Source organism: Macrobrachium nipponense, chromosome 18 (assembly GCF_015104395.2).
Source record: "Macrobrachium nipponense isolate FS-2020 chromosome 18, ASM1510439v2, whole genome shotgun sequence".
Taxonomy (NCBI): Eukaryota; Metazoa; Arthropoda; class Malacostraca; order Decapoda; family Palaemonidae; genus Macrobrachium; species Macrobrachium nipponense.
In genome coordinates, this window is record NC_087211.1 from 45,784,914 (window position 1) to 45,809,725 (window position 24,812).

At 46.4% G+C, this 24,812-nt stretch overlaps 1 protein-coding gene across 9 annotated transcripts in view; it reads right to left on the minus strand.

Annotated features, from left to right (window-relative positions):
* LOC135197013 (G-protein-signaling modulator 2-like) overlaps positions 1 to 24,812 on the minus strand; it is a 533,720-nt gene that overhangs the window by 29,163 nt on the left and 479,745 nt on the right. For all 9 annotated transcript variants that reach the window (XM_064223911.1, XM_064223918.1, XM_064223915.1 and 6 more), the window contains one exon: positions 2,239 to 2,438. In XM_064223911.1, the coding sequence (XP_064079981.1) occupies positions 2,239 to 2,438 (200 nt within the window). The remainder of the gene's footprint in view (positions 1 to 2,238; positions 2,439 to 24,812) is intronic.

Sequence of the window (24,812 nt, forward strand, 5' to 3'; positions counted from 1 at the left end):
GAACGCAAGGGAAGGACCAATGCTCCTGACTTCGTGGGCTCTCGCACGGAGCGTATGGGTGTTGTCACTACCATCAGCCTCATACGCTCTCCTAATCACCTCACGCAGCCAGAAAGAAAGAGTGTTCTTGGATACTTCTTTCTTGGTTACCCCGGTGCTAACGAAGAGGCGTTGACACTCAGGCCTGAGGTGCCGAGTTCTCTTCAGGTAGCGCCGTAGCGCCCTCACAGGACAAAGCAGCATCTCATCCGCATCATTATCGGTGAAGTCCATTAGGGAGGGAATTGTGAAAGACTCGAACCTGTCGTCAGGGATCGACGGTTTCTGAGTCTTCGCAACGAAGTTCGGGACGAAATCGAGCGTCACAGCTCCCCATCCCCTGGAGTGTCGTACATCGAAGGAAAGACCATGAAGTTCCCCTACTCTCTTCGCCGATGCCAGGGCCAGCAAGAAGAGGGTCTTGAGGGTCAGATCCCTGTCTGACGACTCTCGGATAGAACCTAACTCAACCCTCCAAAATCGAATCATCCGATCTGGTCAGGTACGATAGGTCTAGGCCCTACAAGCATGACAAAAGAGAGAGACTCTGTCCTAGACCACCCTCCAAGCAAACATATCTGCCTGGTCGGGTGGCGGTAAAATGGGCCACAAGGGTGGAGGGATATACAAGATCGCCTGGCCTACCCTCCAAAACCTAGCCTAGGTCTGGTCGGGTAGGCCTGGGAAGGACATCGCGAGAACTTCCAACCTCATCAAGAAAACAATATTTGAATAGTTTATCACAAAGTGCATATAATCAAGTGTATTACTGACTATAATCGAAAACTACACTAAAAATATACATGCATGAGTACCGCGAGAGAGAGAGGAATCTTCCTCTCCCAACAATGACTGGCGTACTGCTAGGCTAGCCTAGAAGCCAAAACACAATACTCGCGCATAATGTATGAAGCATATAACCGTACACACGAAGGGGAACCAACACGCTCCTGAGGGGCTGAGGATAACAAAAAGGGTGCCCCAAAAGGCTAAAAACAAAAGATAATCGTAAAATGAAGGCCTCAGAATACGTCAGGAGCGAGATGGGCCTTAAAATAGGCAAAATACGTAAGGATAAAACTCTTAAAAATAAGGCTCCAGAAAACGACAAGAGCAAGAATAATGAAAAGAATACGAAAATAGTAGCCCAAATAGTAAAGTGCTAAACGGTGGACAAAATATATCACAAGATAAAAAACTGAGAAAATCATGCTCGCCGCGAGTCATGCACCCAAAACGGCGGATCGAGAGAGGCGTCATACCCGGTTCATGAAAACAAAAGGACTTAAATAAAGGGCCAAAATAGAATGCATCATGCCCCAACGAGATTCAAAAACGATAAATGGAATACTCAACTTAGATGAAGAAGCTTGGGGCTCTAGAGAAGACATGCTTCGTCACAAAACACTTCCTGGGGACAGCGAAAAACAGCGTGTGCAAACACTATACGTGCTAAATCAGGAATGAGCTTTCGGGCGATGTTGTAGTAGTAGCGAGCGGAAGGTAGACGTTGTAATGGCACCTATCTAGAGAGGGGTTTTGAGAGGAGACTTCTAATTGGCAGAATATCTGTGGTAGTGGCTTCCACTTACCCTTGTCTATACCGACACCCTTAATGGTTGAGCAAGCTGGAGGTAGTAACTTCAGCATTCCATTTAGCTTTTTCACTGGTATATTTAGCGGTAGTAACTTCAGCATTCCATTTAGCTTTTTCTCTGGTATATTTAGCATCTATTTATAGCTAGAAATGTGTGCTACAGGAACATTTCACCGGCCGACACAGGTCGAACCCAGAAATTATTTACAATATGGGTAGTTGTTTGAAATGTAAATGCACCTTTTAATATTTTTTTTTCAATACCATTACAATAGTTTAGTCAGATCTTTGGAGCTTTGTGGCTGTTTCATATCTCTATAAGCCCCCAGTATTGCCAATAAAGAAGTTTGGGTATTTTTAACTAGCATTCAGGAAAAACACAAGCACATCTTGGAAATTCCTTGTAATGCTGGTAAGGAAAACTATTATTTGCAAGGATTTCCATGGAAAAAAAAAGCAAGTGCGCTAAGCCTTACAAAACATACACCATTTCTTTGTGTCAATGTTTATTTCATATGCATGGACCTATTCTCTCTTTATTTAAACAACAGAGAAGTAATAACTCCAGCTAAGAAGGTGTAAGGAGAAGAGTACAATCCTACCTGGCATCTCATGAGCATGTCAAAGAAATTATCGTCTGGAAGAGATGTGGAATCATTTGCTGCTATAGAAAGCCGTTGAAGTATCGCCTGTTGATTATTTAGACCAGGTAGTTGTGGTAATGAGGCTCTCTGTTCATCCATCCTCCTACTCTGCATTCCTGCAATGCTTTCCATCAACTCTTCCAAGACACCACAATTATCTGTAAGTAAACACAAGTGTTAATATTATTGAATAGCTGAACAACTACTACTGACAATACTGTCCTTGTAGTTTTAGTAAAATACGTCTGAGATAAATTATCTCAATTTATAGTGATACTAACACATGCAATTTATGACATCAGCTACCACTAAGCCTATAAGCCTATGCTACATTTGGAAAAGGGTGTGAATCTTATTACAAATAGTGCTCACCACGATTCACTTCTGGCACCCTAGGTGTTGGTAATTCTATCCCTGAGGAATGCATGGAGCAAGAAGAGCAACAAAAACATTACTTTTAACTGATCTATCAGTGACCTTACATACTATGAAATAATAATTTGTCAAAAATTGTATTTTACTATACAAACCTGAGGTCCTTTAACAATAGGAAGGTACTTAGCGGCAGCTGAACCGGTCGTAAGCTTCGAACAAGGGGGTTTGGTAGTTAACTGCTTGTCCCGCAGTTGGCGGTCAGCTCGACTGCGAGGAGAGGAGTCCCTTTGCTTTAGGTCCAGGAAAACACAGAGTGAGGGGTGGCGTGAGGTGGGACTATATGTAAAGGACCTCAGGTTTGTATAGTTGGGAAAAATACAATTTTCAACAAATTGTTATTTGTTCTGGTACGTATACAAACCCTCGGTCCTGGGTGGAATCTGAGTCTTATGAACAGACTGGTGTTCGGCCTACCTTGGTTCCCTCCCTGGTCGTAAGAGCAAAGGGAGGAATCCTAGTCTCTGCCCAGCTGATTGGGTTGTGCACTGCAGGATCAGTGGTCAGACCTCTGGACCAAATTTATAAGAGGGAGGAAAGCGTACCTCTTATAAATAGCAAAAATGCAAGAACTAGTTCCTACTTCAAGAGCCAAGATGAAGTCATGGGTTTGTCTCTTGTTGGCTTCCACTCCCCCCCTTGTTGGGGAGTGGTGGGATAAAAACTCCTATCCCTAATGAAAGGGATAGGATGGAGCTCGGTTGTGTAGCTTACCTGCATCAGCCTCCTGTTCAGCGTAGTGACGACCGCGGCCCTCTGCCCACAGGTAGAGGAGGAAGAACGAAGGAGGAAGAGAAGCCAGTCACACTCTCTTTCACTCGTCCATTCATGCAGTCACACAAGGATGTGATGCTGTTCTGTCCGGTTGCGTGCTGGGTAGACTACACAACTTGTTGAGCAGCCACCATGGGTCCCAAGGAAAAGGTGTCCAAGGACCTGTGGGTAATATTCCGAAGGTAGAAGGAAGTAAAGGTGGTCTGGTTAGCCCAAACCCTTGCCTTCAGAACCTGTGCCAGGGAGAAGTTCTTGCGGAATGCAAGGGTTGGACCAATACCTCTGACTTCGTGGGCTCTCGGACGAAGGGTACGGGTGTCGTCACTACCATCCGCGTCGTATGCCCCCCTCATCACCTCACATAGCCAGAAAGAAAGTGTGTTCTTGGAAACTTCTTTCTTGGTAACCCCGACGCTAACGAAGAGTCGTTCGACACTCAGGCCTGAGGTGTCGACTTCTCTTCAGATAGCACCGTAGCGCCCTCACAGGACAAAGCAGCATCTCATCCGCATCATCATCAGTAAAGTCCTTCAGGGAGGGGATTGTGAAAGACCCAAACCGGTCGGCAGGGACCGAAGGATTCTGAATCTTCACTACGAAGTTCGGGATGAAATCAAGCGTCACGGATCCCCATCCCCTGGAAGGCTTGACGTTGAAGGAAAGACCATGAAGTTCCCCTACTCTCTTCGATGCCAGGGCCAGCAAGAAGAGGGTCTTGAGGGTCAGATCCCTGTCTGACGACTCTCGGAGTGGCTCGAAGGGTCTGCGAGTCAAACTCCTAAGGACGAGAGTCACATCCCACCCTGGGGCCTGAGTTCCCTGGGTGGGCAAGACCTCTCGAAGCTCTTCATCAGGAGGGAGATCTCCAAGGAAGAAGAGATGTCCACACCTCGCAGTTTAAGGACTAGGGCCAGGGCGGCTCTGTATCCTTTAACTGCAGAGACAGAGAGGAGCTTCTCTTGGCGAAGGAAAACGAGGAAATCCGCTACCTGCTGAACAGTGGCTCTGAGAGGAGACAGACCCCATCCACGACACCAACCGCAGAAGACGGAACACTTCCCCTGGTATACAGTGGGTCCTCGCTTAGTCGCGGATCAGCAATCACGGATTCAGTTAATCACGGGTTTTTCCTTGGACCACTTCTCAGTCTATATATCGCTGGTATGAATCACAGCATCGCGGGCTTGTCGGTGGTAGGCTAAGCCTCGTCCAGTTCTAATAACCAACAAATGCATGAACAGATTCACATTATGATATTAACTGACAATAAAGGTAATAAAACCATTCTCACCTTACATATTATTGGCATATCTTCATAATATATAGCCTATTCATGGAATAATTCCACATCATTGACATCAACTTGTAGTTGAGCGGCCAGCAGAAATGTAAACATTGAGTTACACTTCACAGCACCTTTGTCATTCTTAACCTTTTGGAAATGTTAATAGTAGTAGTTTAATTACAGTAGTAATAACATTTAGGAAAACATAAATTTTCAATTCGAACTTCATTATTGTTTTGGTATAACGTAATCAACTTTTCTGAACACTGCAGTCATACAAACGATAATTGTCATTGATTATCGTATGTTGTTTGCAATCGGCGACGAAGCGTAAACGTAATAAAACCATTTTTACCTTATATATTATTGTCATATATTCATAATAAAACGCAAATCTTATATATTATTGGCATATCTTCATAATAAAAAGCCTCTTCAAGGAATAATTCCTTGGGGAATCCATTTTTCAAAAGACAAAAATATACTTTACATGTTTACAGTACCTATACAATGAACAATGATTACTTTATTTTGATGTGATTACATTAATATTACAGTATGGTACTCTAAGCAGTACAGTAACTATTTTTTATCATAAATGTATATTCATTCACGAAAAAAATACATATGACCACCATGACATCACCGTTCTACAAAGTACCGATGTATTTTTACGTAAGAATCCTCTAAACTCTGTCATAAATAACTTTACTTACTTTTTTTGTGAAGCCCAAATGCTACGTATATTCCGGAAAATTAACGAAATCACGAATTTTATCATAGAGCAAGATTCGCTAATTACTGTTTTCTTCTTTTCATGACTAAATGCATTTTTAGAATAAAACTCATTCACAAATTTTCAAATACTATGAATGCAAATAGCAATATCTCTCTCTCTCTCTCTCTCTCTCTCTCTCTCTCTCTCTCTCTCTCGCTCCTCTCTCTCTCTCTCTCTCTCTCTCTCTCTCATCACTTACAGAAAAAAACTATAATATACTGATCTATTATTATCGTAATAAAAGAACAAGATGGTCCCCGAAAGAATAAAAATATGTGTTGCCATATTTTTATTCTTTCTGTTATTTACGAAACTGTGCTTTCAATACAACTTTTATAGTTGACTCAATGATTATCACATATTATAACAGTATACAAGAGAATATCTTATCACTATCCATGTTTCATTTCTTATCATCATAAAATATTTCAAATACAAATTTCATTGTTATTCTCGAGCTAAGATAGTCAACAGTACTCTAGTCCCAAGCTGCTCTCTCAAGCTATTCTCATCCTAAGCTGCTATCTCAAGCTATTCAAGTTACTCTCGTCACAAGCTGCTATCTCTCTCTCTCTCTCTCTCTCTCTCTCTCTCTCTCTCTCTCTCTCTCTCTCTCTCTCAATGAAATATGAATTACTGTATCATAATATCATAAACTATTATGTACAAAGTTAATAATAATAATTCCATTAATAAATTAGTTTCTTTTAGCAACTAAATTGTTTTCCAAAATAATTCTTTCGGTAATAAATGTCCATCAGCTGATTCTAAACATAAACAAAAGACAAAACTAGATTTTTATTGCTGTATTTTGCTGTTTATACATTAATATTATAGTTGGGTGCTATAATCATTACAGTAAATCATGTTTTTTTATCATAAATATGTTCATTCACGAAATAGATATACTATGTACTTTTAGTTTGGTGCAGCAGCCAAATCATGAAAATAGAAAGGAATTGTTAAGTAATTATAATTTTGTTTGCTGATCTAATGCAGGGGAAATTGAAGATAAGAAACAATAACTTTGAAACTGTCTTGAATTTAGTTTAAGGTTATAGTTGAAGAAATATTTGGTGCTTGAAATAAAGTAGGCAGTTATAAAAATTGAAATAGTGGTCTTGGGTGGGTTAATTATTCAAGTAGGCGGTTGGTACCAGGATAACACGGGTATTTACTTATCACGGGGGGTTCTGGGCCCTATCCCCCTTGATTAACGAGGCCCTACTGTACAGCTGCAGAGGACTGTCTGAGGTATCCAGCCATCTCTGTTGCTGCGCTGCAAAAAAAGCCTCTCGCTCGCAAGAGATGGTGGATAACAGTCAGCCGTGAAGACATAGGGACCGAACAGACCAGTGGTACCACTCTACATGTGGCTGGCACAGGAGGTTGTGCCAGGGGGGGAATCTCCCTCGGTGCTTCGGCGAGCAGAGCCAGCAGGTCCGGGTACCAAACAGCTTGAGGCCATTTGGGTGCCACCAGGATCATCCGAAGGTTCGGGGTGATCAGCGCCCTGCTGATCACCTTGCGAATCAGACAGAACGGGGGAAAGGCGTAAACGAAGAGGTTGTCCCACGGGTGTTGAAGAGCGTTCTCTGCAGCTGCCCATGGGTCCGGCACAACTGGGTAGAAAACCTGAAGTTTTCTGTTGTGCCGGGTGGCATACAGGTCTACGACTGGACGCCCCCACGGGTTGAAGAGCCTCTCCGCCACGTCTGGGTGAAGGGACCACACGGTTCCTATCACCTGATCCCGACAGCTGAGCTTGTCTGCTACCACATTCCTCTTACCTGGAATGTAGCAGGCTGACAGCTCTACCGAGTGAGCCACGGCCCACTCGTGCACCTGCAACGTCAACTGATGCAACGGGAGGGACACTAGGGCCCCCTGTTTGTTGACATACGCCACTACCATGGTGTTGTCGCTCATCAACACCACTTAGTATCCCACCAGACGATCTTGGAACTCTTGGAGAGCGAAGAACGCTGCCTTGAGCTCCAGGACATTGATGTGAAGGTGCTTGTCGCAATGGTCCCACACACCTGCAATCAGCAACTCCTCAAGGTGTGCGCCCCATCCCTCGGTCGATGCGTCTGAGAAGAGCAGCATCTCTGCGGGGAGAGTGCGAAGAGGCACTCCTCTTACGAGGTTCCCGTCATCCAGCCACCAGGCTAGGTCCTGCCTCACCTCCTCCGTGAGGGACACGGGGAAGAAAGGCGGGTCTCTTGCCTGTGACCAACACTCTTTTAGTCTCCACTGGAGAGACCGCAGGAGGAATTAACTTCTCGAGAGACAACAGGTGACCGATCACGACATGCCACTGCTGAGCTGGCTGCTCCTGTCGAGACTGGAACTGTCTTGCTGCCTCCCTGAACCTGCTGATCCGCGAATCCGTGGGGAAGACTCGCCCTGCTACTGTGTCGATCAGCATGCGCGGGTACTTCATCCTCTGCTTGGGCTTGAGATCCGACTTCTCGTAATTCACTAAGATCCCCAGATTGTGGCAGAATTCGAGGAGTCGATCCCTGTCCAATCGTCGAGATACCTCAGAAGACGTGTCCCTACCGAGTGGGCCCAAGTCGACACCAGCGTGAATACTTGCGTGAACACCTGTGGGGTGGTTGAGAGACGGAAACAAAGTGCCCTGAATTGGTACACCGTCCCGTCAAGGATGAAGTGGAGGTACTTCCTGGAGGATTGATGGATGGGTATCTGGAAATACGCGTCCTTCAGATCCACAGAAAGCATGAAGTCATTCTCCCTGATGGAATCGAGCACTGATCGTGCCGTTTCCATCATGAACCGAGTCTGGCGAATGAATCGGTTCAAGGGAGAGAGATCTATCACCGGGCGCCAGCCCCCTGAGGACTTCTCCACCAGGAAAAGTCGACTGTAGAAGCCCGGAAACTGATCCCATACGATCTCCACAGCAAGTTTGCTCAGCAAGGCTTCTACTTCCTGCCGAAGCGCCACGTCCTTGGTCGAACCAGGAACGTATGTCTGAAGATGGACCGGGTTGGAGGTGAGGGGTGGCCGAGACTCAAAGGGTAGTAAATATCCCTCCCGAAGGACGACCACTATCCAGGTCTCCGCTCCGTAGCGCTGTCATGTTGCCCAATGGCTCACCAGGCAACCGCCCCCTTCCAGCAGTAGGTGAGGGGGAACGCCGTCCCTAGCGTTTCCCGCCTCTCTTTGGCTTCTTCTTCCCAGAGCCTCCTCGAGAGAAGGACTGGGAGGAGGGCTGGTTACGGTCACTCCTTACCAAAGAAGTCGAAAGCAGAGTCTTTCCTCTGGGCTTCGATGAAGCAATTGTCTTAGCTGCAGAGGAAGCGCTAGCTAAACTCTTGGGCTTAGCCGCAGTTGTTCGAGGTTGCCCAGCCACCTTCGAGACTGCCTGGTGAACCAAACAGTCACTCTCGTCAGTGCGCCGTTGTTCCACCGCAGCTTCTACCATCTCTCTGGGGAAGAGAGAGGATTAACTCCGCACTGGTCCGTTGCGAAGACCCAAGGCCGCCTCTTGCCCAGCCGCCCGGTCACTCGGGTGAGAACAGCGTCCCTACGCTGAAGAACCAGGTTGGCTCACAGGTTAGCCGTCTGGTGGGCCAGGTAGGAGATGGCCCTACCTCCAGACTGGCACAGTCTCACAAAAGCCGGGTCCCCTTCAGGAGTGATGTTCCCCAGGGAGGCTGAGGTTTTTGACACTGTGAGGGACCACAGGTCGAGCCAGGACACTGCTTGGAATGCTGCCATAGCGGTAGATTCCAAGGCAAGTGCCTCTTGCTGCGAGAACCAAAGGTTCTCCGACAGGAGCTGCTGCAGAGACACCCCCGGAGTTAGCCTAGCTAGCTCCGGGTTAACCTGTTTGGGCAGCAGAGGATCTTCTGAAGGCATGTAGAAGCGCCTCTGTCGCGGTAGAGGTGGGGGAAGGAGCTTGGATGACCTACCAGACCAGAGGGAACACTCCTGTCTGGAGACAAGAGCGTCCACCTGGCCCAGCACACTGTCAGCCAAGGCTGATCGCGGCAGACCCACTGTCGTCCTGGGTTCCTTTTTGGGACCCCAGAACAACTCCAAACCCGATGTGGGCTTGGAAGGTGGGAGCGGCCATCCTTCCCTGAGGTCGTTGTGCTATCAAATCAGCGCAATAACCTCTGAGAACGACCTCTGGATTTCGGGAGTGACTGCATCCTGCGGAGACGGGCCGCCAAGCCTGTCCAGCGAGAACACCTCCCGAGAACCTTCTCCTTCCACAGGAGGAACCACAACAGACCCCTTATGGTCTCCTCCTGCCACTTGCGCATACGATCTGGTTGATCCGAGGACCGTGCCAGGTTTGTAGGGCGTCCTGGCAGCATCGCGAGGAGCGCACCCCTCGCGATCACTCCTGATCGCCTCGCTCTTCCCGGTTTAGCCCGAGGAAGTTGGAGGGATAGGAGAGGAAGCCTTGACGCTCCCCCTGTGCCCACTGGCAGAACCAGTGTGCTGAGGGGGCTGCAGGCGATTGCCAACCCACGGTGGCGATCGAGCTGCAGGCCTAGTCGAGTGGCGACGGTCCCGAGCATCAGAAGAGCTGCTGCTAGTCCCCCTCTCTGCCCGGTCCTGGTGGGAGCGGCGGTCAGGGGACCGGCAGAGTACGCTGTCGCGGTGGGAGCGAGGCCTGTCCTCACGGCGCGTCATGTCGCTTGGACCAGCCGAGGCTGGTTGAGGGGACCACTTCCTCACCTCAGCCCACGAACGGTCTGGGACCATTGTGTCAACCCTGGGTACCAGCTGCTCGCTACGAGAGTGATCTCTGGCCTGGCGGGAGTCACCTGGATGACTCCCGCCAGTCTTCCGCCCCGTGCCTAGATCCTGGCACCGAGTGGACTCGGTTGCCTGGGTCTTGGCTGCACAGTAACCCGTGGGCGATCGTACACTCGGTACCTCTTGCGAACGAGAGGCAGAGACGGTACCTGGCATCGAGGCAGAACCTCTGGCGCCAGGCGAGTAGGTACCGGTGTTAGCCGGTGCTCCTTCTTCTTCCTTGTGGAAGGAGAGACGGGCCCCGTTCCCAAAGGAACAGGAGGACCAGCAAAAGCCCCAACCTTCCCACCGGAGTGGGAAGGACCCTTGGAAGTCTCAGAGCGAGCCTTCTTGGGGGGGAGGAGGCAACCTCCTTCTTCTTAGGCTGTGGGGCCTTAGAAGTCGAAGGGGAAGCGGCAGCAGACGACGACGACACCTTCCTCCTCTTCTTCTTCTTCCTCGTCAGCTTCTTCAGGATCACCGTCAGGTCTTCCATTGAGGACGGAGCCGGGGCAGTTGCCGAAGCAACAGGGCCCGACTGCACCTGTTCGGAAGGACCTGGAGTGGGAGCAGCAACACCACGGGCAGGAACGACAGCAGCAGGAACTGGTACTGGAACTGGAGGGGCAGCGTAGTCAAGGAACAGGAGGCGGGGCAGGAACTAGCAGCATCCTATGCACAGGAGGCAGGTCCAGTGGAGAGCTCTTAGGACACCGGAAGTCAAGGGCTGAGGCAAGAGTGGCAAAACCAGGTGGCGGTGTCACAGCGGGCATCCTCACCTCCGTCAGCGGCGTCTGCCCAGCAGCAGTCGGGGTCACCGTGGCTACATGCTGTGTGTACACCAGGTGCGGTGGAGCAGCATAACCAGGCGTGGACACCGTCGTGGTGATCGGGCTGTGGGTAACCGGCATAGACCCACTCGCCAGGTGACTCAGCAGCCCCTGAATCGTCGATGTCCCCTGAAGCCCCAGCGATTACCAGGCCCGGCCAAGATCGTCCCCCGTGGCAAGCAAACCTGAAGAAGCAAAAAGAGTCGGGTTAGTAAGGGGGGGATCACCTCTCGCCCGGGGGGGACAGATCCCACCCCTAGCGAACGGAAGACCCTGAATACAGCTGGATGTCGGGGTACCTCGGCCCCCCTCTGTGCTCGACTGATCGAGCGAAGAGAAGGAACGAGATACCTCCCCCTAAGGGGAAGGAGCCATACGAGGGAGCTGATATGGAGGGAGGAACAAAGAAGACATGTCCATGACCAGGGAAGCAACCAGAGAATCCTCCGACGGCTCCCTGGCCGGCTTACGTGGCTTCTTCCTCCCCCCATAGCGCTCCCACTGCTCCTCCGACCAAGAAACACATACTTCACGTCTCGGTGCAAGAGCAGTCTCGCCCTCTACACAGAATACAATACTCATGAGGGTCGACCTCAACAGAGGACCGAAAGGCCCAACTCTTACGGCCCTCTACACCAGGGCACAATCTGCGGCTGATGGGGGGGGCGAGGGGGTCTCTCCGGCTCTTGGGATTCCATAACAAAAGTTCAAAACACTGTATGAAATACAAAATAGTACACACGTACTTACCTATATCCTTTTGCACAAACACACAGTAAGAGAAAAAGCCAAAAAAGAATCTTCACGCAGTGAAAAACACAAAGCATACGACAAAGCGGGCAGAGAGGCGAGCAACACGTCCATCCACTAGCGCGGCCGAAAGCAAAGTGACTCCTCTCCTCGCAGTCGAGCTGACCGCCAACTGCGGGACAAGCAGTTAACTTCCGAACCCCCTTGTTCGAAACTTACGACCGGTTCAGCTGCCGCTAAGTACCTTCCTATTGTCAAAGGACCGAGGGTTTGTATACGTACCGGAACAAACAAATTTTCAGAATTCTTTAATTGGCAATAGTCATGAACCTATGAGGTCATGAAAGTTTACTTAATTGGCAAATGGAATGGCCACAACTCTGGCAACATACCAATATAGAGTAATCTAAGCATTATGCAGTACTTTAAGAAAATTCTAAAGATTAAATGATAACATGCAAACCTTTATTTAAAGTTTAGACGTACTGATCGCATTTAATTGAAAAACTAATACTACTGACTGGAGGCAGTTTTAACAGACCTATTAAAAGTAATTTCTCTGAAATCTAAAATGTTAATCATAAAAACCTGATACTACCATAAATGTCACTAAAAACATAGTACTTGCAACTGGATAAGTTCAGTTATGTAGTGTCAGCACCATGACATCACACCAAACAACAGTTTATTATTATTATGGAATATGGGGCACAGAGTACTGCTTACAGTGTGCCTTATGTGACTAATCAGACTACGTATACTAATGTTTATTTGCAGTAACCACTCAGCAACACTGCTCTTTGCTTTTTATTTTTCATCTTCCCAACATCCCACCAATATTTCTATTTTTTTCTTTCCAAATTTTCTTCTCATTAAAGGCCAAGCATTGGGGGCAAGCCCCTGGAGAGTGGAAATTTGACTTGGTGCTTCCTTAAACCACTTGCTCCATTTTTTTTATATGGTTTCCAACAGAACTATGCAAAAATATGACAAATTTTCTAAGACAATTTGTATTTTTCATAGCTACAAACCTGAGGTCTTAACAATAGGATAATTTCTAGCGCCTAGCTGGATCCGGTTAAAAAGCAGATGAAAGCAAGGAATCTTGTGATATCTGGCAACGCATGCGTAGATCAGGTGAAGAGTGGTCAAACGCCGATCATCTATGCCAGTCTTTCCCAACTCAGGATGACTTAACAAAAAGAGGGGCGGCTAGAGGTGGCCAGTATAACGTTAAGACCTCAGGTTTGTAGCTATGAAAAATACAAATTGTCTTAGAAAATTTGTCATTTGTTCATATGCGAACAAACCCTCGGTCTTAACAATAGGATAGACTCATACTTGGAGGGAGGTATAAGACATCCTAGACCGGCTGGGGGCCTACCCGCCAGTTCACCTCTCAAAAGAAATAGTTCTTGGAGAGGGACTGAAGCCTGTTGAGAAGCTAGATACACTAATATCTAACCACTCAGAACCTGAGTGACGTACAATGATATATGGGATAACCATTGTATAGGGAACCAAAGAGAAACTTTGACTGTCCAATAACAAACCAAGGCACTAGGGTTTGTAGTACTCCTGACTCCTCCTTGCCCAGGAGCAGAGCCTATGCCACTAAATATTGGGTAAGATATTGTATACTGCATGACCACACTACCAGTATGACTACCTCACTCACCTGTATCAGACCAGTCCAGCAAATGACGTGTCAATTCCTTAAACCGCCCAAAGGAAGAAGGAAAGGTACAAGAGAAAGGAGGCCAGCCAACTCACTCATTCTCTCATCCACACAATCATCTTAGGTAAGATACAAAGGTGCCCCATTAAAGGCAACTATGAGTTACACAACCTGTTGGGCAGCCACCACAGGAACCAAGGAAAACGTGTCCATAGATCTGTGGGCAACATCCTTAAGATAAAAGGAGGTGATCGTGGACTGGCGTAACCAAGTACCAGTGCTCAGCACTCTATGTACAGCCAAGTTCTTTTTGAAAGCCAGAGAGGGACCAATACCCCTAACGTCATGTGTTCTAGCCTGCACAGACGTGGTGATGGAATCATCAAGAGTCAAGTATGCCTGTCTGATGGCTTCCCGTATCCAAAAAGAGATAGTATTCTTAGACACCTCTTTCTTTGTACAGCCTGTACTGACAAAAAGTCTGCAGCAGCCTGGTCTAAAGTGCTGAGTCCTTTTAAGATAGCAAAGCAGGGCCCAGACAGGGTACAACAAAAGCTCTTGAGCATCACCACCCACAGTCAGTCAGTGATGGAATGGAAAACGAAGCGAACCTGTCATCATGCACCGAGGGATTTTGGGTCTTGGCCACGAATTCTGAGACAAATTCGAAGGACACTGACTTCCAACCCCAGGTGTGCTTCACCTCATAACTCAGACCGTGGAGCTCTCCTACCCTTTTGGAAGATGCCAAAGCCAAAAGGAAAACTGTCTTGAGCATCAGGTTGCTGTCAGATGAGCGATGCAAGGGCTCATATGGACTCTTAGTCAAGCTCTTAAGCACCAAGGAACCATCCCACGTTGGAGGCTTGAGCTCTCTAGGAGAAATCGACAGCTCAAACCCCTTAACTAGCAGGGAAAGTTCCCAGGAAGAGGAGATGTCGATACCCTTCAGGCATAACACCAAACTCAGAGCCACCCTGTAGCCTCTAATAGCAGACACGGACAAACGTTTCTCGTCTCTGAGGAAGGTTAACCATTTAACGCCGATTGGACGTATTAAACGTCGATATAAATTGTCTGTTGGGTGCCGATTGGAAGTATGGTATGTTGATATAAAAAAAGTTTGTTTAAAAATTCATGGAAAAATAGTTATAGGCCTACTAGGCGAAAAGAATCACACGCCTTGGGGGATGCTGGGAGCTCACTGATCAAGGCGTTGTTTTCTTTACAATCATTACCCAGGCGTGCAAGCGCGAATTTCTTTCTTCTCGCACTAAAAAGCATCAGCGACATCTCAGAAATTATTTCGTCACTTTGACATAATTTTTGCACCATTTTATATTAGCTGTTACATGGAGTATTATATATGAAAATGTGCGCAATTTCATGTCATATACAACAAAAAAACAACTCATGCTTGTAGCTTTTATCAGTTTTGAAATATTTTCATATAAATAACGATAAGTGCAAAAAATTTCAACCTTCGGTCAAACTTTGACTCTACCAAAATGGTAAAAAAACGCAATTGTAAGCTAATACTCTTATATTCTAGTAATATTCAATCATTTACCTTCATTTTGCAACAAATTGGAAGTCTCTAGCACAATATTTTGATTTATGCTGAATTTATGAAAAAAAAACTTTCCTTACGTCCACGCAGTAACTCTTCCGAAAAAATCAGAAATTTTTTCGTCCGATTGTCGTACTGTTTGCACCATTTTAAATTAGCCGTTACATAAAGTTTTATATATGGAAATGTGCACAATTTCATGTAGAATACAACAAAAAAATAACTCATGCTTGTAGCTTTTATCAGTTTTGAAATATTTTCATATAAATAACAATAAGTGCCAAAATTTCAACCTTCGGTCAACTTTGACTCGACCGAAATGGTCAAAAAACGCAATTGTAAGCTAAAACTATTACATTCTAGTAATATTCAATCATTTACCTTTATTTTGCAACAAATTGGAAGTCTCTTAACACAATATTTCGATTTATGGTGAATTTATGAAATAAACTTTTTCCTTACTTCCGCGCGGTAACTCTTACGAAAAAATCATAAATTTTTTCGTCCGATTGTCGTAATGTTTGCACCATTTTAAATTAGCCGTAACATAAAGTTTTATATATGAAAATGTGCGCAATTTCATGTAGAATACAAAAGAAAACAACCCATGGTTGTAGCTTTTATCAGTTTTGAAATATTTTCATATAAATAACGATAAATAGAAGGAATTCGTCCTTTGGTCAACTCTAACTCGACCGAAATGGTCGAAAACTGCAATTGTGAGCTACAACACATACAGTCTAGTAATATTCAATCAATTAGTACCTTCATTTTGCAACAAACGGGAAGTCTCTAGCACAATATTTCGATTTATGGTGAATTTTTGAAAACTGTTTTTTTTTCACGTCCTGCGTGTTGCGAATTCATGCATCATTTTGTGATAATATTTTCTCTGTGTTGCCTTGATCATTTTACAATGTGTTATATACCAAAATGATCACAATTTAGTGTAAAATACAACGAAAAAAATTAACTCGTTAGCTTTAACAGTTTTGCTCACAGCGATTTGTATACAATTATATGTGGAAATTTTTTTTTGTGCTGTCATATATCCCAAGATTTATATATGATAATGATATTTTTTTCATTTCTGATGGTTGCATACTAAACTTCAGGCAATGACAAAAAAAGGAGCCAAAAATGAACACTTAATCTTGAAAACTAAGCGTGCTGTGATTTTTTGAAAAAAATGATATTGTTATGATACAATAAAGTTTCATACATACTTACCTGGCAGATATATACTTAGCTAAGACTCCGTCTTCCCCGACAGAAATTCGAATTTCGCGGCACACGCTACAGGCAGGTAGGTCAGGTGATCTACCGTCCCGCCGCTGGGTGGCAGGAATAGGAACCATTACCTTCTAGAACCAGATTTTTCTCTTCCACCTGTCTCCTGCGGGGAGGCTGGGTGGGCCATTTATCGTATATATCTGCCAGGTAAGTATGTATGAAACTTTATTGTATCATAACAATATCATTTTCATACATTCAACTTCCCTGACAAATATATACTTAGCTGATTGGCACCCTTTGGTGGAGGGTAAGAGACAGCTATTCACTGATTAGACAGGTAAAAACATACATTGGTTCCTATGTGTTTAGACGAAGGGTTGACTTCCTAGCTATTGCTAGGAGTCTGCTTCGTCTCAAGAACCTCAGCGAGGATGTGACCTATGGCTAAGAGTTCTTGTAGATCTGTCAATGGGGTCTTATCCACTTACTCGACAGAATCCAAAGGTCATTTGTCAATGGAGTCTTACCCACTTACATGACAATACACCTATGCCTAGTGGCATAATTAAGGAGCACAACACCGATCCCGATCACCTGATCCTAACACGAGGGTTAGTGCTTAATTTGTAAAGAGTTATCCCCAAACTCCTTTCAAACAACCCAAAGAACAAAACACTATGTTAAAAATTAACTCACTTAGTTAAGGATCAGTGTCGGCTCCCTATCCCAGCAACGTATCCGTAGACACGTATAACCAAGAGAGAAGGATCTCTCGTAGGTCAACTTGACCTCCTTCGTGCAAAGGGAAGTCAACTCCCGAGTTGCATCTTCCGTAAGTTACAGCTAATATGTCCTTCATGACATTTTGTTCTGGAAAGAACAAGAATTCATGAAAGCTCGCACTTCAAGCGCTTTTAATTCTCAGCTGTTTGAAGGAATCATCAAGTTACTCAAGAAGTGCTTAGCGATCACATTTGTTTCAAAGAAGAAGACCAGGGCTTTCTTTGAAAAGGATCTCTTCTGGATGAAGCCTAGAGCCTGGCTTGCGCCTGGCTGGGGCCTCGCGCCTGGCTGGGGCCTCGCGCCTGGCTGGCGCCTCGCACCTGCCTGGCGCCTCGCACCTGCCTGGCGCCTCACGCCTGCCTGGAGCCTCGTGCCTGGCTGGCGCATTGCTCCTGCCTGGCGCCTGCCTGGCTCCTCCCCACTTGCCGGAGCTTCGAGCTAGGTAGAGTCTCGAGGATGTCTGGCAATGTCCACATCGGACACTCTTATCTGTCCGATTTGTTCGCCTCTAGCGCATCTGTGCCAGGTTGTAGGCCCGCTCTTTCTCCTCATCAGACAATGACAGTGTTCTTGGGGCTGTCTGCCTCTGGCGTTTTTTATGCCTGTTTTGGCATATGGCGCCTGGTTGGCGCTACATTGTCCGAAAGTCCTGAACATCCACAATAGTTTATCAAGAGACTGGAGAAGGGTGGAAGAAATTCTTCCACTTTGAGCTTTGGCCTCTCCGGCAAGGGGAGGTGATTGTAGTCAGCTACATCCAGTAGACGATAGGATATCTAACAGTACGAGAGATAAGAGTCTTCCTCCGAGGAGGATCCTTCTTGAGTACTTCCATTGCTCCCGAGATCTCTTCTTACCTGTTGAAGGGGTTTCTCGTTGCAGAATCTTCCCTATCCTTGCCCGAAGGAAGGGAAGAAGCCTGGAAGTCGAAGGAGACTCCGAGCTGAAATTGGGAGGACTCCTGATTTCTAGCTCTTTATTGTCTCCCTCTGAACACCTTCTGGGAAGCATTTCGAGCCGTCATCGCATTCCAAAGACTCTGCAGGCAAACGTTTGAACCATTCTACTGTAGATGAAAACGTAAGTACCCTGCCTGGACAACGAAACCTCTATCTGAAAACACTGAGTCAGGAATAGGGGGTTTTAGTTCTTTTGCCAGACATACTATGCTGGCAAGAACCCATTGCCTAGTCTCCATAGAATCTGATGCAAGATTCCAATGCTCAAAAAATTCACTTATCTTCTTGGTCGTTTTAGGACCAAGAGAGACAAAGAATTCCCTCATAAAAATTTCTCAAAGAAGTCTGATGAGGAGCAGTTCCATCTTGTCGGAACACGGAATCTGAGGCCCGACAAAGGATCCCATTTCTAAGTACATGATATCCTACTCTTGTCGTAAAGAAGTATCGTATAAGATCCCGAAGATCTTAATTTTTTCTGCTATCTCTAATTCTCCCTTTCATTGATAGCAGATATATACAAAGGTGATTCTTCCCTCTGAAAGGGAAGAAAAACCGCTATGTGGTTCACAGAGGTATCGGAAGAGGACAGTTTCCCAATTCCATCTAACACGATCTGCAGCAATTCTATGTCTTTAGCATGACTCTTGTCGTTTACCTTGAAAAATCCTCTCCTTCATTCTACTTCTGGTCAGTCTGCACGCAGACCGACTCAGAGTGGAGAGGTTCTTCAGGTCTATGTATAATAGATTCTGATAGAATATCCAGACTCTCTTGGAAAAGCCTTCCGAAAAATGCTGTGAGAAGAACGTGACCTCTGTGAATCTGACCTTGGCCAAAATGAGGCATAAAGTATTATCCTCTCTTTCTTTGACGCCCTATATCTTAAATTCTGTAAAGAATTTATATTTAGGGGAAAAAAGACTAAAGATTATTCCCCTTTCTAAAAATAAAGATGGCGTATATTGCTACCTCTCTTGGTTCGAGAAAAAGGAAGCAGTCTATAGGAAGCCTGTTCGTCTTCTACCTTGCGAAGAGATCTATGAAGAAGACTTTCCGCAGGTTCTCACAACTCTTTCCAATAAATGTTAGACATACGTTAACAGTTATTATCGTCGAACGAGAAGGTTCTCACGGACATGCAAAATCTTGCATCGAACCTCTTAAGGATCGTTACGTTCCCTGTCTGTTTTCCAAATAGGTTCTCTTTTGTTAACGCGAACAGGGGCGAAAAAAGAGATTCTCGATGCTCTTTGCGATATGAGAGAGTCGTGGAATTGGCCTAAGTGATTAAAATAAATCATTTCATCGTTCCCTGTAAGCGACCCCTTTCCGATTAAATGGGTAACGAAAACAGGAACGAATCTTGCTGTTACCGAGCCTGCTGTCCGAGAGGCTACTGGACTCTTAGGTTAATAACTCGCTAAAACGAGAAATATCTTGGATGGTGCATCTGGCGCATTGCGCCAGGCTGGCGCTTCTGGCGCAATTTTGCGCCAGGCTGGCGCTTCTGGCGCATTGCGCCAGGTTGGTGCTTCTGGTGCTTCGCGCCAGGTTGGCGCTTCCTTCTAATTCTTTTTAGGTTATGTGCCAGAACATCTGTGCCTTTATGGTACCCAACATCCTTTCACATGTTAATTCCGTTCTTAGTAGGAAAAAACTTTTATATACGTAGTATAGTCCATTCAGGGAAACAACTTCTGCCACGAAGAGAATGTTTCCCATCCGACTCATCCATCTTCTCCTGAGCAGGTACTCTAATAAGCCATGCTTTCGTAAGCATGAGAGCATTATATAATATAATGTTCTGCTGCGATAGAATCTTTAATAATGTTACCTACGGTAAACAGCATTGAAAGGTTGTAATATCTCTCTTATTGAAAGCTTCTTAGCAAAAGGCAGACAATATTTTATTTATGTTAGCTTAACTATCCCCTCAATCCGAGGCTAAGACCGCGATTGTAGGGGAGAGATACGGTTAGTTATTCCATCCCGCAGGAGAGAGAGATGTAACCGACCGCTCATGACCGCGAACTAGATGGTACTGCGTTGGTCTAGGCAATAGCAGTCTCCGTTAGCCGTCTGGCCTTACTCTTCCAGAGTTGCCAGCTACTCCATTCAATAAAGTAATCTTATAAAATTATTATCGAACTTCAGGAAGTTCTTATTAAAGCATATTTAAGCGAAACTAGACTTCGATAAATCTAGAAGCTAAGTAGGTGTTGTCTTAACAATCCCTTTAAGCGTAGTCCTTCCTAGGAAAGTCCTAGAAGGATACTGGTAATTGAGTTGCACAGCAAAGAAGTAACTACGGTATGTGTTTATGATTTGACCGGACCGTATCCTATTCTCATACAGCAGATACTCTACTACCTTCTACTATCTTCGTTCTTTTCGTTAATAGAACGATAGAAAGAGTATATATATATCTCCTTAAGGAAGGAAGTTAATCCAGGAACTCTTTAAATCTTCGTGATTTTCTCATAAATCGCGGAAGAGACAGAATTCCTGTTCATCTCTAGGGTTTACGGAAGGAAGTAGATATTTCCTATCCGCCATCATACCCAAACGTCGATGAGATTCTTATTAAGAAAAACTCCCAAAGCTCTTGCCTCCTCATAACGAGGGAAGAGCATGAATGAAGGAGAGAGTCCGCATTGAGAGGAACTGCCTAACACAGGAGTCTTCTGAATAATGAAAAAGGGCTTCTCTTAGTATCAGAATCCTTCTGACAAAAGCGACGGCCGCCTGTGCGACATCTTGCACCTTTGCCAGGGGAAAGTTGCTCAAGTTAAAAACTCAAAAGAGGAGCCTCGCGACTGACCTCTCTCTCAAAAGAAGATTTTGGAATATTCTGGCGCCTGGATCCTTGCGCCTGGTGTCTGGATAGTTCCGCGCGCCTGGAATGTTCCGCACGCTAGAAAGGAGACTCGCTCCTGGAACGTTCCGCTTGCGTGGAAGGTCCCGTGCGCCCTGATAGTTCCGAGCGCCTACTAGTCTCCTTTTAGGAGCCTCTTGCTCGTAAACGTTCAATGGAAAGATCCTTCTGATTGCCACTCTACTATAAGGCTCCTCGGTCTAGCTGTCTGTTTTCTCTTTGAAGGCGCCTTGCGCCAAGAAAAATTTTTCTGGAACGCGGCTCGCGCTCAGTTGCTAGAACGCGGCTCGCGTTTGTCTGTAGGAACGCAGCTCGCGCTAGTCTGTTGGAACGCGGCTCGCTGCTGGCTATTGGAACGTGGCTCGCGCTTGCTTGTTGGAACGCGGCTTCCTGGCTGGCTCTTCGCTTGTAGTCCAGTTGGCGCTCAGTGTTCTCTTAGTTTTCAGAGAACGCACTAGATCGTCCGAACTCCAAACATGTACATTCTTCGTCTTTTCGGACGTAAGATGAAGAAACGGAAGAAGAGACGTACTTTTTTAAGGATGCCTTTCCAATGGCTATCCCTGGCAGTCTGGGACGTTCTACAGATCCTGCTGAGGAGACGCCCGATCGGAGGGGATTCTCCATAACCTCCGAAAGGCTTTCGACTTTCCTTCTCCTCTGGGCTTGTGAGCTTGGAAGAGGTCTAGGCCTGAGAGCGAGACAGAGAGATCGGACGCACCCTCCACTATTTTAGGACGCCTTTCCAATGGCGAACTTGGCAGTCTGGGACGTTCTACAGATCCTGCCGAGGGGACGCCTGATCGGTGGGGATTCTCCATAACCTCCGTAAGGCTTTCGAATTTCCTTCTCCTCTGGGCCAGGGAGCTTGGAAGCGGTCTAGACCTGGGAGCGAAACAGAGCCGATCAGAACGCACCCTCCACTGCACTGGGAACACTAAATTCACTTCTTACCTTATAAGAGCTCGCATTTTGAGCTACATCCATTTATCTTCAAATTTATTAATTTGTAGATTCTGTGGAGTAAGAAGGAGATGAGGATGCAAAAACTACTATTACTATTAATACTCTAACTGCTCGTTAGCACGAGAGCTATTAAAGCTTCTAAAGGAAGCTTAAAAAGTTATATGCTTTTCTGACTTCCTAAAGTAGGAAGTTAGAGTTTTATATTTCCTCAATCAAGTTCTAACACTTATTACATGTATTAATGAATAAATATTAATATTTCCCTTTCTTGCAAACTATATGAGTGTCTACCGAAAACTTAGGTAGTTACACTTCATAAATTCTTCAAAATTTTCGAAGTCAAATTTATTAAAAAGTTAATAAAAGCGTATGCCGAACCAAAGACCCAGTACTTCCCTGCAAAAGACAGCCCAGAAGATCGATGGCGATGAAACACGAAAATCAAGTCAGGAGGTACCGCAAACGTTTGTTTACAATTTGGCGACAGAGAAAAATCTGGTTCTAGAAGGTAATGGTTCCTATTCCTGCCACCCAGCGGCGGGACGGTAGATCACCTGACCTACCTACCTGTAGCGTGTGCCGCGAAATTCGAATTTCTGTCGGGGAAGACGGAGTCTTAGCTAAGTATATATCTGTCAGGGAAGTTGAATGTATGAAAACATTTTTTCCGCTTCAGCGCTCACTTGCGAACGCCGCCGGCATACAGGAGACGAATTTTAAAAAACCTCTTCGGTGTTTAAGGGTTAAAAAGTCTACTATTCGCTGAATAGAGGTCGCGAGTGGAGAAAATCCCCGTTTACGACACCAATCACAGTAGATCGCCCATTTGCCTTGGTAAACTGCAGAGGTTGACTTCCTAAGACTGCTGGACATGTGCCCAGCTGATTTCTGAGAAAAGCCTCTCTCTCGGAGGAGATAGTTGATAGCCTCCAACCGTGAAGAGACAGGGATTCTACTGACTGGTGGAACCTTTCTGCATGGGGCTGACACAGGAGATGCTGCCAAGGGGGGATCTCCCTCGGAATCTCTGACAACAACTATAGCAGATCTGGAAACCATTCCGCCTGAGGCCACAGAGGGGCTACCAAAGTTATTCTGAGACCCTGTGAACCCAACAGCCTGTTCAGAACCTGACGGATCAAACGAAACGGACGGAAGGCATACACTTCCAGATTGTCCCAGGGATGTTGGAATGAGTCTTCTGCCAATGCTAAGGGATCCGGGACCAATGAACATAACACCTCCAGCTTCCTGTTAAAGCGTGTCGTGAAAAGGTCCAGCATGGGTCTCCCCCAAATCTGGAAAAGCTTGTCTGCCACCACTTGATGAAGGGACCACTCTGTGCCTAAGATCTGATCCCGGCGACTGAGTTTGTCTGCGACCACATTCCGTTTCCCTGGGATATACCTGGCTGAGAGCTCTACCGAATTGCTGATTGCCCACTGGTGAAGCTCGACAGTCAAGGCATGAAGTTGCTGAGAAACCAGGCCTCCCTGTTTGTTCACGTAGGCTACCATCGTGGTGTTGTCTGACATGAGAACGACAGAGTGACCCTCTACCATCCCCCGAAACTCATTTCAGACCCAAGAAAGCTGCATTCAACTCCAAGACGTTGATATGCTGCTGCTTGTCCTCCAAACCCAAAACGCCTGAAGCGATGAGGCCGCCTAAGTGCGCGCCCCAACCTGCGAGGGAGGCGTCCGAGAACAGTAGGAAGTCCAGAGGGAGAGAACGCAGAGGGACGCCCTTCAATAGATTCTGGTCGTCCAACCACCAACGAAGGTCTTCTCTCACTTCCAAAGACAGTGGGACCATAAACAGGGAAGAGTCCCCCGCCGGAGACCAAAATTCCCCCAGTCTCCATTGCAGAGACCGAAGATGAAGATGCCCATGAGGGACCAGCTTCTCCAGGGAAGATAGCACTCCCAGAAGAACCTGCCACTGATGAGCCGACTGATGCGACTTTGATAGGAAGTTGTGCGCCTCACCCCGCAACTTCTCCAATCTCTGATCCAATGGGAAAACTCTTCCCACTGTCATATCGATGACCATGCCCAGGTAGAGAATCCTTTGAGTAGGTACGAGGTTCGACTTTTCCTGGTTGACTATTATGCCCAGGTCCAGACAGAACCGAAGGAGACGATCCCTGTCTTGCAGCAGCTTCTCCCTGGAAACTGCCAAGACCAACCAATCATCGAGGTACCTCAGCAAACGGATCCCCTGAGCATGGGCCCAACTTGACACGAGAGAGAAGACCCATGTGAACACTTGAGGGGCAGTGGTCAACCTGATGCACAAGACTTTGAGCTCGAAAATCTTGTCCGCCAGAGAGAAGCAAAGGAACTTCCTGGACGTGGGATGAACAGGGATTTGGAAGTATGCGTCCTTCAAGTCTATCGACAGCATGAAGTCGCCTTCCCTCACGGCTGCCAACACCGAGCGCAGGGTCTCCTTCTTGAACCGTGTCTTCCTGATGAAGCGATTCAAGGTGGATAAGTTGATCACAGGCCTCCATCCTCCCAACGCCTTGGGCACCAAGAAGATGTGACTGTAAAACCCCGGGGATAGACACACTACTTCCGCTATCGCATCCTTGTCCAGAATTTTCTGCACTTCCTCCCGAAGAGCCAAGAACTTCAGAGAATCTGGGGGATACGTCTTCCTGAGCTGCGGCTTGTCCAACAGAGGAGGAGAGAAGTCGAATGGCAACAGGTATCCCACCCGAAGGACATCTACCACCCACTTCTCCGCCCCGTAACTCTGCCACTTGGCCCAATGGCCAGCCAGGCAACCCCCCACCCGTGGCGCAGGAGAGGGAGAGGCACCCAACC